Source organism: Culex pipiens, chromosome 1 (genome assembly GCF_016801865.2).
Source record: "Culex pipiens pallens isolate TS chromosome 1, TS_CPP_V2, whole genome shotgun sequence".
In the NCBI taxonomy this organism is placed as follows: Eukaryota; Metazoa; Arthropoda; class Insecta; order Diptera; family Culicidae; genus Culex; species Culex pipiens.
The window spans coordinates 110,841,720-110,859,695 of record NC_068937.1 but is presented as its reverse complement, the minus strand read 5'-3'; the positions used below and the strand labels follow the sequence as shown (position 1 = coordinate 110,859,695).

At 45.6% G+C, this 17,976-nt stretch overlaps 1 protein-coding gene across 1 annotated transcript; it reads right to left on the bottom strand.

Annotated features, from left to right (window-relative positions):
* Window positions 1-240: 240 nt before the first annotated feature.
* On the bottom strand, window positions 241-16,167 carry LOC120417201 (muscle segmentation homeobox-like). Its single transcript, XM_039579167.2, has 2 exons — window positions 15,083-16,167; window positions 241-1,317 (listed from the first exon to the last, which is right to left on the bottom strand). The coding sequence occupies exons 1-2, from the start codon at window positions 15,699-15,701 to the stop codon at window positions 974-976; spliced, it is 963 nt and encodes a 320-aa protein (XP_039435101.1). The 5' UTR covers window positions 15,702-16,167; the 3' UTR covers window positions 241-973.
* Between the last annotated feature and the right edge of the window lie 1,809 nt (window positions 16,168-17,976).

The window sequence follows — 17,976 nt, the reverse complement described above, 5'->3', positions numbered from 1 at the left end:
TGTTTTAAATTTAAAAAAAAAAATTAAACCTGAGTATTTGCATGTCCTCCGATACTGTACCTCATCGTGTTATAAACATACTTATATTTCAAGCTTGGGACAAAGCCAGTTAAAGAACAACAATCATATATGTAATAAAGACATTTGTTATACGGTTTATGAACAATTTTCGCAAATTATCCTCCAACATGCACACCAGGGACATTTTTCTTTCTTATCTATCATTAAAATACGGTTTGTGTTCAATTTGTTCAATATGTAATCGCTTTTTATTGAGATTCCAAGAGCAATCTTTGCATAAATCTTTCCAGCTGTTGCTTGCTTCTCGTGCTTCACACTTCTTCGATAAAATCTGTTTGTTCTCTCTCTCTCCCTCGTTATCCTTCCACGATTTACGCTACTCTTCGCTTCAATAGTTTATTAATTATCATATAACCTTATCTAAGAAGACGTACACAATATTACTGCTGCATGTATTCTTTGCTATTCACCTTCTGCCTCTGCACAATTATTGAACTTTTCCTGCCTCCTGCCGCCGACGTCGCCGCGCCCCTTACCTGACTATATTTACAGAGTGTGGAGGAGTGAGAAGATCGAGAACACTTTCGCGCTCCCCCAAAATTCCTAATATTTACACAACGTTCGTTCGTTCGTCCTCACCAACAATTAAGTCATAACCCCTCACTAACTCACGCGAGCTACTTTGGAACAAATATTTACACTCGTTCTTGCTTAAAGTGCCTTTGCGAAATTAGCTGCTATTTACAGATTTTTATTTTCTGTTCCGAATTTGGGATGCACGAGGTTACGGGTTTTGGAGGACAAACTGTTAGATTTCGTTCGAGGCTTCGTCTTAAAACGGAAACGGGTAGTAATAAATAGTTGTGGCTCTCGGCGCGCGAAAAATTTGGTTTTGAGATACTTTTTACAACCTTACGGGACTAATATTCACAGTGTTGGCGTTCCCCCCGCTTTAATGCCCTAAATGCATCGCTCCGCCCATCAGGCTGGGATGGAAGTAGCCCATGTAGAGCTGGGCGCCGGGTGCCCGCCCGAGGGCGGCCATCTTGATCTTTTCCAGCTCGGCCTCCTGCAGTCGTTTCGCCTTGGCGCGGCGGTTCTGGAACCAGATCTTGACCTGGGTTTCGGTGAGCCGCAGCGACGAGCTGAACTCGGCCCGCTCCGCTATGCTGAGGTACTGCTTCTCGCGGAACTTCTTCTCCAGGGAGAGGAGCTGCTGGGTGGTGAAGGGGGTTCGCGGCTTCCGGTTGGGTTTGTGCTTCCGCAGGTTGCACTTGATGCGCGGGGGTTCATTGTCTGGAAGAGAGGGGAGAAGAGGGCGTTGGTTAGTTGATTGTTCGTAGCATTTAATGTTTGTTGCAAAATGGTTCCCTATCACGGACTTCAAAGTCGAGGTTGCCAAGAAAAAAGAATGTTTTTTTTTATCTAGTAGCATCTCTATTACGGACTTCAATATCGAGGTACCTCAGACAGGAATCATATTGAATTGCAATGCAGGTAAGTGAAAGTGACGTTTCAATTACGGACTTCAACATTGAAGTACCTTCAACGAAACATGATGGTTGCGAAGTGTTCCAAAACGGGTAAGTACAAGTGTGAAGTGCAAGTGAAAATGTGGCAAAGTGAAACAGTGCTGTCAACTTCTGTCAAACCTTCATAGCTGTTTCTATGAAGCTAGGTTGCATACCAATCACGGCTGTCTGCAGTTTGGTACTGAAACTGCAACAGCTCGATGATTGGTATCACCTTGTTCTGTCAAAAGTCACAACTTCAGCGACGACTGTCCATCACAACCGTCGCCGGAGCATAATGACTCTTAATAGCTCGCTGTCAAAGCCGTGCCGACGCTAAACGTCGCAGCTTTCCAGCGTCCTAAAAACAGCCATAATTCACCACGCACGCAAGGAATTTCCCATCCCAACATCGAGAACATGTGCTAAGCGCCGCCGCCGTCGGCATTTCGTCGCATGTTCCTTTTTCCGAAGTTGTTAATGTTGTGACACGTCGTTTCTAGTTTTTGTTCGAGTGAAATTAATGAACTCTCAAACTTTAAAATCATAATAAATTTTCCACCCACTTTGTGCGGTAGCCATGATTTACGCGCGTCGATTTCCCCCCGAAAAAGGAACAAACCGCTTAACGCGCGTCACAGCTATTCCATCTCATTAGTTAAGTATGCTGAAGAAGACGGAGATGGCCGGAACTCGCGGCGGCGGCCGCGTCTCACACAGTCAATGATATGTTTATTTTTAATTCTCTTTTCTCCAAACAACATTCTCCTCGAGAGTTGTTCTTCCCGGGACTCTTCAGCTACAACAGCTACTAATAGACTATTAGCTTAAATTGATACTGTCAAGTCACCTCTCGATGCGCTCGTCGTCGGGAGCCACTTTGGGAGTTAATTGAAAGGAAAACGCGCGCTCGAGTGTGTGGAGAGCACTCGAACGGAGACCTTTTGAAGAATGCTGCCGAGTAAGTGACACAATAAATTATAACCTCAATCGCGGTGTGTCAGAGGAGGGGGAGAGCCGTTTCGTTAATTGAATAGATTGTTTACCGATGTGACATGTTTTGTTGTGGTGGCGCGCTATTTTTGACCTAACGAGCAGGAATTTCGACAGTTTTGACAGTTCTGTTTGCGTGGTTTCGGGGAAAAACTCTTTCGCGTGAAGATTAATCTCTCTGTGAGTTTTCCAAGTTGCGTCACCAGCACCGACGAATCGATTACCAGTTGACATCACTTAAAGAGCAACCGCTTCTCAGCCCCCCATGGTCGTCCAGCGCGCCAAAGAGGCTAGTCACGATCTCCCCCCTTGATTCAAGCATTAATTATTGCCAGCCCAGTGATTAATTGTGTTTTATTGTTTCTCCCTCTCCGTCTGTCTGTCTCTGACTCCAAGGCTTAGCCGGTAGCACTCCTTTGAAATCGCGCTTAATTAAGTAATCATCCTCGCTTAGTGACTCCTCCCGGCTCCGCTCCCCGTAGCCTCAAGAGCAAATAGCATTTTGCTCACCGCAGATAAAACTATTTGTATTCAGATGTAACCCCGCCGAGAGCGTGCTCGCGAGCGATAGAGATAGCATTAAGTTGTTTGCCGTCCCGCTCACCTTCGGTCCCAAACGTTCCAACATTTCTCAATTAAAATTAATTACATTCATATCGCTGTTCGTTTTTTCCTCCCCGGTACGGATCTTCTAGCGACGGTGAATGCAAATTCGACGAGGGAGACCTTAAGCCCAAAAATGGCACAACGACTCTCGGAAAACCAGTCGCGAAGAAAAGTACCATTTTATTGCCGCTAGACATGCATTTTTGCTGTCCAACCCTCTCGTTGTTTCTGGTATCACGAGTAGTTTATTGCTGTGTGCATTTCAAAATTCCATTGACGGCATTTAATTTGTTGCATTTAGATATGTGTGCGCTGCGCGCCTTTTGTTTGCCGTCACTAGATGGCGACACTATCGCGCAGGTTTGCCCGGGAGGTTTTTGCTCCTCTGCGGTTGCATTTCCGTTGCGAGAAGGGTTGAAGTGAGAAATCGTCACCTCTAGTACGGACTTCAACATTGAGGTACTAACAGAAGCTTTCGTCCGATTTCGATTTGAGCTTCCCTGTTACGGACTTCACAATCAAGGTACCTAATACAAAGTCAGTGCAAATTTCGAAGTGAAATAGTGTGATTGCAGGTAAGTCAGTGAAGTATAACCGGAGCAGCAAATTTTCAGGTAAGTTTTTTTTCCAAATCTGTCACAACTCTGTCAAAATTCTGTCTATCTGTCAAAGCAGTGAAAAGCTGCGCGTAGCGTACTTCCCGCATACGCCACGCCAGTTTTTTCCAAAGCTCCACCCCAGCGCTACAACCATGTTTCCAGAGAGGTGCGAACGCAGCAAGTAAAGGTGGGCTCCCTCGCTGCGCTGCATCAAACGGCAGCCATACGAGTGAACATACATGCTGCAATGGCGACCGCCGCCAACTGTTTGGCTAGATAATTTTCACTTTTGCCATAAAACCGGCTTGGACACAACAAAGGAGCGTCCCTTCGCGCTGCAAGTACCGCACAGAACGTGTAAATTGCAGTTTAATAAATTAATTTTATAGCCGTTTTCAAACTGCTGGAACGAGATTCGGAGCGGAGCGGAAGTTTCGGTGAGGAGCGGGTAATTTGTACCCTCTGCCTTCGGCAGACTGTGCTGTAGCTATGCAAATATGTGTGTGTGTGTGCGAATTCAAGCAGACACACAAACGCCTTCACGCCGATCGATTTGCATGTGGCGGAAAATCTTGCTTTTTGTACGCGAGAGAATCGTTGCAGCGGGTGCTAATTGAACGCGAGTAGTGCTGGTTTGTGGAACACCTGGTTCGAACGACACCTCTATTACGGACTTCAACGTTAAAGTACCTGAAGAATTTTTCAAAGTTTGAAAAAAGTTGTTCGAATCCGCTTCTCTATTACGGACGTCAACATTGATATACCAACTGAAACAAGGTAGTGAATTTTGAAGTGAAGTGAAATCAAAATGGTTGCAGGTAAGTCAGTGTGTTTGCTGTGATTTACGTAAAATTGGTAAGTCGATCTGTCAACTGTCAATCTGTCAAGCCTGAAAGTTCATCCCCGCGATGAATTTCCAGCAACCGTTCACGCCCGGAACGAGCTCCGTCAATCACGACGCCGTGATTGCAGCGCAAACTGGAGCTCGTTTCAACGCCAATTCCAGTAGAGGACCAATTCATTAAGTGCAATCAAATAAAGCGCGGAGCTTGTTGTTTCGCGCAGCGATTACGCGTGATAAATTTCACGCTTCGCCGCGCCAAGGCTGACAAATGGCCACGTTTTGCGGCGAGATCCGCCGAGACTGTGTGAATGGAATTTCGACGGCAGCGCGCGGTTTGCAAATTCCGTCCGATCGTGTTCGTTTGATGTCGTCGTCGAAAATAGCAGCTTCTCGAACAGAAATCGGAATGCCACAGACTGCGGCTTGTAGCGCTTTTGTCTGCTGCCAAATATGTGAAATTCTAGCCACTCCCCACAGTGCATCCGCCGCGGTGCCCTCGACCCCGAAATCGATACCGTCGTCGAAAACTTTGAAGTCGTCTCAACCAGAGTGATTCAGTGCGGTGAATGTGGCTCATTTTAATTTGAATCTAATTGAAATGGGTACCGCGCGCTAAATGGGGGTCACGCCGTTAAATTAGCGAGCGATTCGGGACTTCACTCGTCATCTCGCGCCGTCATCATCCTTGTAGAGGTGAGGTTGGTTTCGGCGGCGCTGAGTGCGCCTGCGCCTGCACAATTGTCTCGGTGTTGGTGCAGCCTTCGACGAATCGATAAAAGAGCAACCCTCGGCAAGGACCCTCGATGGGATGAAACGATAAAAGCTTCCTCACAAGCTGGGTAATTATCCCTACCCAAAAGGGATGGAGGCTCTTTTGTGAGCCAATAAATTTCCAACCTAGACAGTAAAAAACGGAAAACAAAACTGCGGTAAAGACCTTTTACGGCTTCTGGAAGTACACATAAGCGCCTCCTCTGTGGTTCTTCGGGTTTCATTTTTACGAGGTTATCACAAAATTAACCCTTTTTTCCCGAGGCCCACTATTTATATATTGATGCAATTCAAGGAATCGGAACTCATAAATAAGCAAAAACAAATGCCGCCTGCAGCACCCTTTTTCCGTCCGTCCTGCCGCCTTATCGGAGGTGACAATCTGGTCGTTCGGAGGAACAGCTGCGTCCTGGCTGGTAGCGCCGCACGGCGCGATAAAGGACGAAAAAAGGTGTGTAATTAAATTTTTGTGGACTAATTAAGCCGTTCGCTTCCGGGTTGACGGAAAATGGGGTGCCCAAAATTACTGACTTTCGTGAAAATAGTATTTTTTTACTTTAAAAACTTTAATCATCTCTATTACGGACTTCAACATTGGCCAACTCTTGAAAAGACATTTTCTTCTCACCAGTATGAAAAATCAGCTTCTCTTTTACGGACGTCAACATCAATGTACCACCTGAAACAAGTCTTTACAACTTGAAGTGTAGTGAAAAGAAGTGATTGCAGGTAAGTCAGTGAAGTGAAGAGTGTTTGCAGGCAAGTCAGTGAAAAGTGTTTTTGAGCAGTGATGTAACTTGAACTAAAACTTGGTAAGTAGTTCTGTCAATCTGTCAAGTCGCTAAGCAACACGATCATCTCCAAATCGAGTCGATCGCTGCGATCACCATTTTTTTCCACCGATGACGACCTTCGCTCGTCCCCTTCCTCCCCGGCCAATTTGTTTGCGCTAAACATTCCCACTAATTAGCCGATATTTTTTGGAGCTTTTGTGTTTTGTTTTGCGCGCGGCAAAACCAGCCGAGCTCGTTGGTTCACATGTTTCAACCGCAACTCAACAAAAAGGCGGCATGAGGCAAAAAAGCTGCGAAGCAGTCGCAGCTCAAGCTAATGGACTAATTAAATCAATTACACCTGTGATAAAGCATTTTAATGGCTTAATATAATTTATAAGCGCGTAATTATGTCCTGAGCAACTTTGGTTCGCAGGAAAAAGGACCAAATTGGTCGTCTTCGACGACCCCCTCATTATCACTTCATTAGCGTGATAAGATTTAATGTAACGCGCTTTCGGGGTTAGGCAAATTATCTGGTTGTGGCTAAATATTTGCTACCACCACCGGCGACACACAGGTTTCGCAAATTTGAAATGAATATTTATGCCACCAATTAATCGAGCTGGGAGCGAAGAAGGCGAAGTAGGCGGCGGCGAGTTATCTGCCAATTAAAATTTATTATCGAAATTAGCGATAAACACGCAAATTTTACGAGGGGCTACACAAGGGTTGGGGACGCAAGGGGGACAGTGTCACCCCCGGGTCGAATCTAACGGAAAGTAATTTCTTCCTGTGTGACGAACGGGCAGACATGTAATTGAAGTTAATTTACACTCGCCGTGTCACTCAACTCTGCGGTGGTGTCTGGTTGGTTTGTTGGTCCGGTGATGATTATTATTAATTTATTTAAATTTTAGTTCCGGTCAGCGAGAGGAGGGTGCGGAACCGCAGTGTGTGTCTCTTGTTAAGAGTGTATTGACATTGGGTAGGGATGTCACGATTTCAACGCATCTCGAATACGGACTTCATATCTGGCATACTGAAGACTGACTGCTCGAAGAATGATGTTCAAGGTAAGTACTCAAGTAAACTCATCTCTATTACGGACTTCAAGATTGATATGCCGAAGTACAACTTAGTACAGATTTGCATCAAAAAGTAAGTACAATGTTCCAGATCATCGGTAAGTACAATAAAAGTGTGAATAAAAGTAAATACTAGTGAAGTGAAATCTAGTGAATCTGTCAATCTGTCAACTGCCGAACCCTCCCTGGTCAGCGTTGTGCTCGACCCCCCCGTCAAGCACAAACGACCACAAAAGGGGGAGGGTATCCAAACGGAAGCCCCCCTTCCACGTTTCGCAGAACAATCACGCCAATTGAAAATTATCCAATCAGGGTGGTGCTGCCCGCAAAACCCCCGCAAATTTACTCCCGGTGACGACAGCGACAGAGTTATGATCGGGCAATAATGCAATTAATTTTTATAGCTTAATTTATACGTTGGTCCGCGGCCGGCCTAAATTGAAACTTCCGATGGACTCGAGGTGCCACTTTCGGGCTCGAACCCATGTCAGAGTGTTTAGCCTTTGGTTATTATTTACACTTTTGTTTGGCCCCTGTGTGTGTTAATCATCGCGTTTACTTCTGCTGCTGCTCCGTTCGGTGGCCGAAATTACCGGCTCGAGATCTTACGACATGATACCGTCATCATGGAATTAATTAGTACCAGAAATTGAATAAAAGCCTGCGGCTTTCCACCGAGCTCGAGCCGGTCGGTAGCGAGAAATATAAAATATAAATATTTCATTTAACCTGAATTAATTGCCGATTCGGGTGCGGGGTTCCGAAGTCGGCACTTATATTTCTCTCCTTTTTTCCTCCCGTTTTCGTTTATTAATAATTCTCCCCCCTCGAAAATCGCGTGGAGGCGCGATTAGATCCTTATCACGTAAATGCTAGTTTTGTAATTCCAAACACAGTGACGCCACCGAAACTTCTTGGTCCCAAAACTTTACGACCGTGAATCTCTTCTGGCTTCTTTTGTTTGCTCCTAGATCCGCGAAAATTAATTTTCAGCCCGGAATGCAGCCAGCTCTCGGGGTGAAATGCACCGTTAAATAAAAGATATATAAATTAACGGCTCCATTTGCAGCCACCTTGCGACCATAACGTCTTGGCAGAAGATGTCACGCGGCCGCGTAGCAGGCCGAATTTATTTGCCTGCCCGCACAATTTGACGCGGGGTAAAATCGAGCAAAACGGTCGCAAGCGTGGCTCATTCAGCGCTACATTTGGTGCATTTTTAATTAATTGTCACTCGGTGGTGCAGAAGTAGCGAGCTGCTGAGTGGCAATCCGTCTTCTCGACGGGATATTCTGAGATTTTTGGGACGTTGAGAATAATGGCTCTGTTGAAGTTTGAAAATTAAAGCGGTTTTAGCGTAGTCCTACGTCATATAAAATTGACAATATGAATTTGAACTCAACTACGGACTTCAAAACTAATAAACCCAATCAATTTCAATTGATGTAAAGTGTATTGTTAAATTTTCCAGGATTTAAAAACAATATTGGTAAGTAGCAACTGTCAATATGTCAATCTGTCAAACTTTAAGAGTTTAAGTCACACTAAAATCTGGTATCTTACAGAACAAAACATCTTCCAAAACTAAAAAATGCCACCTCAGCTTTCCCCAAACCAAACATAATCCCAATAAATCCAAAACCCGCCAAAACTGCCAACTGTCACTCGAAGACTCTGTCAACTGTCACACCGCATACCTTCAAGCTCCCCAAAAAGCCGGACAGCTGTTTGCATTCTGCCGCCGAAATTCCAAACCCGCTCCACTTGGCCAGACCGCGCTTATCTCGAAAATCTCGGTTGCCAATTAAAAGATCTGCCATCCCCAGATTCGCGAAAAAGCGAAGAAGCCAAAACAACTGTCACAGCGTGTGTGAGTGTGTGCTATCGCCAGTCCGAATCTACTACCGAATTTCTCGACACACGAAACGAACGGCGGTGGCGGCCAAAAACGACGCAACAAATTAACCTCGGATTGTGAATGACCACTTCTTCCCGTTTCCGTGGAGAAAACGGGAGAATGAGAGAGGCAACGGCTTAAGTAAAGTGCCTACTTAAAAATTACAATAACAAATAAATTAACAACAATATTTTTCCATGTTTTCTTTTATTATAAACAAGTATCAAATTAATGTAATAATAATTTTAAATCACTTCCCCTCCTGCTCCGCGAAGCTTCGGGGTAGCCAACCAGTCTGGCCCGACAGGGAGAAAAAATTTGCACCGGTAATGGCGTCCCGACACGCAACGCCTCTGAGCAGCGTACAGAGGCGTACGTGCGCCCCCGCGAGTGGTCGGTTATTTCCTTTTTTTTATTATTTATTATAATAAGTGGAAATTAATATTAATTTCTGGTTGCTCGGGATCACGTGGAACTCTTTGGATTTTATGGCTTTATTTGTTCTGTTGGTTTTGCGTGCTCCGTTTGTGTGTTGCAAGAACAACATAAAACATGGAACAAGTAGTGAAAAGAGGAAGTTGTTGTGAACAGAAGTCCATTATTACGATAATGTGATGCTGGAGTCCTACGTCAAACGTTACTGACAGGAGTAGTTCTACGTCAAAAATATAACATTGGAAAAGTAAACCTTAAGTACAGACTAAGATTTTAGGTTCAAACCCCCAAACAGCATGCCTTCTCAATTACGGACGTCATCATCAAGATGCCTATGTTGGAATGCAACAAACATTGGAAGTGTATTGAAAGTAAAGCGCAGGTAAGTGAGTGTGTGTCCAAAAAGTCTGGGTGCAAGTGAAGTGTTCCCTATTACGGACGTCAACATCAAGCGAGTAGGTGTATGTAGACCAAAACAGTGTATAAAGCAGGTAAGTGAGTGTTTAAAGTGTTTTGTAGAGTAAGTTGTGATTTTACTGGTAAGTACCACGTCTGTCAATCTGTCAACTGTCAATTGACTGTCAAGTGAAGTTTTATCCGAAAGGGTTCATGTCCGATTTTTTAAAGAAATGTCTTCTCTATTACGGACGTCAACATTGCGATACCAATGTTAGAGTGTAACAAATTTTGAAGTGCTTTGAAAATAAATCGCAGGTAAGTGAGTGAGTAACCAATGATTCTAAGTGCCAGTGAAGTGTTCCATATTACGGACGTCAACAGGTACATGAATGAAAAATGAATATCGAAACAGTGAATAAAGCAGGTAAGTGAGTGTTTGAAGTGTTTTGGAGAGCAAGTGGTGAGTATCAATTCTGTCAACTGTCAATTTACTGTCAAAATTAAATGTTATCTTAAAGGGGTCACGTACGATTTTTTGGTAATGTTTTTCTGGCGTTAATTTCAATTCAAAACAACTAAAAAAATTAGGCTAGCTGTCCGTTCAACTGGTTCAAGCCCCCCGGAAACGGTTCCAAACCGGCCAACGAATTCAACAACCTCACCGAAAAACCCGCAAGCCACAAATTGATCAATTTATATGCGTCCGCCATTAGTGTTCCCCCCGGTGACCTCCCCTCGCCCCAGCACGGTTAACAGAGCCGTTAAATCGAGTTTTCCACCGGTTTTGTTGCTGCCCGTGTTCCATCCATGTTGTTTGTTGTACCTCTCTTTTTGTGATTTGAAATGTCAATGAGCTCTCGACGAGAGCGCGCCCTCACTTCAAACAATAACCCCTTAAAAATTTGTAAGTTCAGTGCTGAGGTTTTTTTCGACTCAAGTTGTAGCTGCTTTTAAAACTACATCAGTATAATTAGCAAACTTTCGGGGCGCCCTTTTTTCTGCACGGACCTCTCGGTCAATTAATTATAAATTTTTACAATACACTGGCCCCGAAAGTCGGAAAATGAGCCTGCGCTGTTGCGCAGCAGCAGAAGATCTAAATTAATTAATCTCTCTGTGCCTTTTAACATTAATTAGCAACCGTAATTGATCGTGCAAAATCGTGTAGAGCCGCGTTCGCGGCCCCCCTCCCCACCAGTTGGAGAATGACTTTGATTAATTGGTTTGAATGCGCGGCGCTCCCGTCAGTTGGGACGAGCGAAATCGAAGCGCGCGCCCTGCGGGCAGGCTAATGAGTGCCAGTAACCCACCCCGGTCAGGATTCCTTTCCCGAGGAAGAAAAAATATTAATTTTTAATACCGTGAGCGCGTCAAAATTCCTCTCCCCCCCTTTCCTCACAAGTTATTTACGACCCCCACGCTGCCCAAAATTAAGCCATTTTCTTCGGTTGGCGTGCGAGACCAGGCCAGGCCAACCTTAATTAAGCCATTTTCCCACCCCGAAAAATAACACAACCACTAATTTCGACCCGCGCGCCACCTGTTTCCAAGATGGCGTCCCCCCGGACTGTGTCGTGTCAAGCTGGAATTCCACCCCGACAAATCGTCGACGAGTCGAGCCGCTCGCAAACATTTATGCAGCCGGGAATAACTTAACATTATCATTAGTCTCCACACGCACGCTCAACTGGACCCTCAACCTGGGAAGGATCTTCGCAGGGGACAGGACAAAGATAATTTACTGCGTTATTGTGTTTTCCTCCCCACTTTGCTTGCGAGCGCTCGCGCACTCAAAACTGCGACAGTAAAGCAAAACCGGCAATAGTTTATGATTTTATTGTACCCGTTCTCGGTTCGAACATCGCCTCGCCGAAAATCGATTGAGATTGCAAATTTGAACTTTGTCCTCCCTGAGGAGGCACGGTTGGAAGGGGAGGAAACGTCGGAAACTATTGTTCGACGAAAAGTTGTAACGATTTCATTTCTGCGGCGATTTGAAATGCAAATCCGAAAAGCTCGCGAGAGCATAGAGAGTTCGAAGAATTCCGAGAACAAATTCTATCGATCGCGGATTGAAAAGTTTTTGAATGGATTTCGGGTTGTTTGTTGCGCTCCGAGCGGAAACGGAATCTGTTCGACACAAGTTTGAAACGAATTGGATGAGTGATTTACGAAAGTGTTTGCGGATTTGCGTTTCTCGATCACGGACGTCGACTTTGAGGTACCTCGAAGGATTGTAGACGAAAACTGATCAGACAAGTGAAAAAAGGTAAGTTGTGTTCTCAATTACGGACTTCAAATATGAGGTACCAACGGCAAAGTGCGTAAAATTTCGATGAAAAGGTAAGTACAGTGAAGTGTATAAAGCAAGTGCAAGTGAAAAGTGAGTTAGTGTTCTGTCAATCTGTCAACTGTCAAACATTTAAACATAGACGACTATACTACATAAGTAAGTGTATTCGTCTTTGACTTATGAGTTTCAAAAACGTTGCTCATTTTTGTTATTTTCGCGCACTCCGTGACAATTCAAAAATGAGCATTGCACAATGATTTCGCAGCTGTGCCCAAAGTGTCACATCTTGCGTCATCGTCGTTAGCAAATTCCACCGAAACAACAACCTAGCTGTCGGTATCGGTTTCCAACCCGTCCAAATCTAAACCAGCTCAACCCATTCTGTTCCCAAGAATTTCGACAAAATCACACATGCGTGCAGGATTTCTACAACGGAACCACCAAAGCGAGAAGTCCCGAAACAAAAAATCTCGAAACCCGTCAGGAAGTATCCAATAAAAGCCACTTTGACGGACTAATTGAAGACAACAGCTCTTCATCGTCGTCGTCGTCTGAAAATAATTACACGCTCCATATTCGAGCGACCAGATGCCACATGTGGTGGCTCCCACAAATCCGCTCCTCGAGGGCGCTGGGAAGCATGTCCCTTTCCCCCGGCAAATCATAATCGTATAAATCATGGGAGTCACTCAAAAGTACGGGATGACAAACGGTTAAGTGGCCTCGTAACTCATTCAGCGCCGTCCATTGAGGAGCCCACCGAAAAAAGAACCCCACAATGAAAAGGCCCGAAACTGTTATAAATAACATTCAAATTAATTGCTGCAGGTCCGAGCCGGAGTCGGCACCGACCCCAAAAGCCCAGGATCCGACGGCAGCGAACAGAGACAAAAAAACGACACAAAAACATCAACAAACAGTCAACGAGGGTTTGGGAAAGAAATGTTTTGAAAGAATGAGCTCAGGACATCCACCCAGGTTCCCGGAATCCCCGAATTTATATCGATCACACACCGTAATTAATTGGTTTCGAGTCCAGTTTGGGCGGCGCGAAGGCCCGGAGAAGGAGGACAGGAATTCTAAAAATTGACATGTTTCTTTTTTTTTTCGTTGAGATTCTCGCTCGTTTGGAGTTTCGCTGAGGGACACAGAGAGCAGAGATAAGAACGCTAATTAATAGATTTTAGATACATGGGTTTTATCTCGACGAGATGAGACAAGGCCCGAACAGGTAGCTTCCTCTGCGTTTCGAGACGCAGTTCTTCGAACTAAACCAGAGTGTGGGAAAGCGCGGTTGCTGCTGCGCAGCAGCGTCGGTAACGTAGAGGAGAGATCTTTTATGGACCCAAGAGTTGGGTTTTATGAATTTAGAGTGGCTTAATTAACTTGTAATTAGTTTCGACGGTGGCTCCATTCATGAGTCGAGTATTGGTGAATGACGTGTACGGTAGCCATTGAGATTTGTGTCTAGTGTTATGAAGGGGAAGCCGGAGGTAATTGCCTTACTTGGAGCGGTACTAAAGCTAGGAGCAGTCATTTCGTTAGGCGTTAATAGAGATGTACGAATGGCCTTGATGTGGTCATTAGCGGTAAGTAGCTTGAATCCTTCAAAAGTGAGAATTTTGTGAATGAAACCGCCCTCGATTCCCTATCACGGACTTCAACATCGATGTACCAAAAGTTGATGGTTTCTGAAGGGTTCAAATTGGGGTAGGTACTAGTGTAAATTTAGTGTTCTCTATTACGGACTTCAACATCGAAGTACCCAAGTGCAGTGCATCGTCAAATTTGAAGTGGTTCCAGCGTTCCAGCATCGTCGAGGGATTCAACAACCGTAAGTAGAGTAGTGTGAAGAGTTTTGTCAACTGTCTTCTGTCAATCAATCAAAACAAATGAACCTTTTTTCGACCCGTAAGGTCGAAATCAGGTCCAACAGTTAACCCTAACAGAGTTACGCCCGTTGACGGCCGGCAATTTGCCTCTTTCACTTCAAAACCCAAATTTTCTAATCGATTCCCAGCAGGAAGTGTCCGTCGACCGCGAGAAACTAACAACATTAAAAAATGGCCCTCCAGAAAACAAAAACACCCAAATGAAGGCGATAAATTTCTCTCCCCCCGAGCGCGCCTCAACGAAATCGAAAACCCACTTCTATTAGCATAATTTTACACTCTAAATTCTCTAATTTAATTAACCGCCACTACCCGGCTGTGTGGACTCTCCGAACAGCGGTGTCGGTAATTAGTTACAGTTTGGTTACCCGAAGAAACGCGCTCAATGGTCATCCCGGCCCCGGGATCATTCGCCATTTTGGCCCCCGCTCCGAAATGAAGACATTAGCCAGTTCCAGCTAATTAAGGCTAGCCGGTCGCGGCGGCGTCTAGTAGGCCGGGTGTGATCCAGCTGCGTGTGACATTTCAGGCTTACGCCGACACTAATTAATACACAAATTTGAGCGCCAGCGCGAGCTAGTTCACGCGCGACTAGGCGAAATTAGAATCTAATTGACCTGGGTGGGGGACTTTGCAGTGTCAACGAACTTGGCGGACGCAAAACAACTGCCAAGCGTTGCGTTGAAGTTCGAGTGGTGAAATGTTGGGTTTTTGGGAACCAAAACAATGACATTTAAGACGACTCAAGATCACTTTGCCCTATCCAAAAACAAATAAGGCGACTGAGGTTGACTATCTGACGTTTGTTTTCAAAACAAAAACATGCAAGGCGACTTAGTTTGTCAAATGATCCAAAACATCCAAAACACGTACAGTTAAGGCGTCTGATCTTAAGCCATCGTGAAGTATCGTTTTCAACCCTTTGTTTTCTTACTCTAGCAGCTAAGTTAAGACACTCACCTCCACCGAGCTGACCCGGTCCGAAACCCTGTCCGGGGAACAGACCGGGCGGTCCGAAGGGGTTCATCTGGCGGGCAGCCCCGGGCCAGGGCATACCACCGCCGCTCATGCCTCCCCAGGCTGCGGCGGCCGCGGCCAGCGCACTGAAGGGGGTCGGCCGGATAGGAACGTGTCCAGCAGCCGCCAGGGCCGCCGATTGCTGCAGGAGTCCGGGCGAGCCTTTGCTGTCACCGATGCTGCCGTCTCCCCGGTGGTGCGGACTACTGCTGCTGTTGTCGTTGTTGATATCCTCAATGTCCACGATGGAGTCCTCCTGGTTCGAGTCGTAGTCGTCCGACTCGAGCAGGCTGTGCGGGGTGTCGGACCGGTCCAGGTCATTTTTGATGGAGCTACTGTCGTGCGCTGACCGCGGCGAACTACTCGCGTGGGACAGGTTCGCGGGGAGCAGGACTTCGGTCACGCCGGCCACCGACAGCGGCGTCTTTGGCCGGGTGTCCGCCAGCAGGGACGCTACGCTGAAGTTGCTGATCCGGGAGGCGCTCTTCTGTTGCATCGGAACCGTCGGGCTGGTCATCGCCATTCGAATCGGAGTTACAGTCATTCCTGAAGATTTTAGCATATAGCCGGAAGTGCTGGTAGGTGTGCTGCCACTAAACGCTTCCTGGCATTAGCAAACCCGGGTTATCACGCACTCTCAACACTCACTCTCACACTTGGTATCCAATTAGTATTCTTAATATCTGTGTCACTAGCTTCCTCAACTTCTACAGCTATCACAATCCCAAATCACACAAGACACTCTATTCCTCAACGTCACACACGTGTCGCGACGAGCAAGACCACGTTCGCGTCGGTAGTGCACATCTGGAAGTCACAACACTACACCAAAAACAAAAACCGAGCAGGCGATGCGATCTCGTCAACTTCGATCAACACTCTCTCTAGCAAAACAACACGAGCGATTGCGTGCGTACGGGTCTACGACTGTCATACAACTGGCAAACAACCAGTTTGTCCACCACCTCGGCACCCGTTCGCACAACACGCTCGTCCAAGCAGGCCGGTCACCACTACATTCACCCGGTGGTTGTCTCACTCTCTCACGTCGTCACCCTCCGCCGTGTGATGTTGGCTTGGAAACCTGCCAGCACTCTTGCCCTCTTGCCCGCTTGACAGGAGGCGGAGCCTCCTTAGATGACGTTCTCTCCGTTTCGCACGCTCAGCGCACCCAATCGCCGCTCAGTACATAACACGCACACATTGCTACCATCGGCGGCTTTCAGCCGCTGCCTTTCTGTCTGCTTCGACTGGTTTCCACTCTCTCTTCCCTCCTTCTTTCGGGTCGCTTCGCAGAGGCCACCACTTCCAAATGAAGTTGTTCATATTTTACGATTATGTCCGTCCCGCCACCTCCTCCTCCCTCTCCCACGCGTCAGAGTTGTATTGGTGTCAAAGTTGGCGTTGCTCTTATTTTCTGCGCTCCGCACACGCTGTGAGCCGCGAGTGTGTGTTGGTGGGACGCGGCATGGCATGCTGCGGCTGGCTGCTAGCTGTCACTCTGGCGGAGGAGCGCGCGAATTCAATTAGCCTCTCGTTTTTCGGTGTGTGCGTGTCGTGGGACAGAACGAGACGGCCGAACCCGGGCCCGGGGCCGATTATATTCAATTTTCATTCCATAATTTCTTATTTACTGTGTAATTAATTTTGGACAAAATAGTCTCTCTTGGTTTGGCACCTCCGCGCGGTTCCTCTCCCTGCTCTTGCGACGGGGGTAATTCTCCTTATTTCAGCTCATTTTATTCTTGTTAATTTTTAATGGGCGAACGAGAGAGGCGAACCGGGGTCCCCGGAACGATGCGGTTTCGACGATAAGGGCGCAAATTTTTCGGGGCGTCCTTTGCCTGGAGAGTAGGGTTTGGTGTGGTGTGGCCGGGGTCACTTGGCACTTTTAATATAATAATTTTCGCCCCGGCTGCTGTAATTGAAGATTTGTCCCATGGATAATTGCTGGCTGGCTGTCTTTTTCTCGGCGGGTCTTCCGCTTTTTTTCTGGAACAATTAATTTGTGGGGACGTGGCGCGGTGGAAGCGTTTTTCGGCGAGGAATAATAATGGGATGGAAAGCGGATGGTTGTGTTCCGACGGCATTGAGATTTTTGCATTTAGAATGAAATTAGGTTACCACATAAAAAAGGTAATTCAAATCTTAATGAGATAACAATTTTAAAGTACTCCCGTGTTTAGCTCATTTTTGCAGTTAAGAATGCTGTTTTAATTGGTGTAAAATTAAAATTTTCCAGTAAATTTAATTTCTACTTCATCTTGATTTTTACTTTTTTTTAAATGGCTGAAACTAAACTTGCAACAAAAATTTATGTTCATAACATACAATATTGTCCCATGTACAATTATATGGAATTGAGAAAAGTTTCATCTTTCGATTACAAATTTTAAATTGCCCAAGTTTAAAAAAAAATATTAGTAACTTTCGAAATTTGGTGAAAAACGTAGATTTCTCCCGTTTTTCAGTTTCATTATCAGTTCTTCGCGCGCGGCGCTCCCGAAACCCAGAAAACCAAGACCTATTCAAAAAATCATAACTCAGATTTTTTTCACTATCTTACGTAAAATTTCCCGAGGAATTCGATAAAAATAAAGGCTCAGCGTCAGTCAAAATGGCAGTTTTCATTCGATTTCTCGAAATGTAGGGACCTTTTCTGTCAAGAAAAGCCACGAAGTTATTTTTCTAAAATTGATTTAAAAATCCATTTTGAATCCTTTGCAGTCGTACAAAGGGTCATTGTACTCAGAAAAATAAGGCCGATGCAAATATTTAAAAAAGTTTTTGTCCCTCGGCCCTGGCCGAGGTCAAGGGGGGGGCAAAAAAATAAAAAA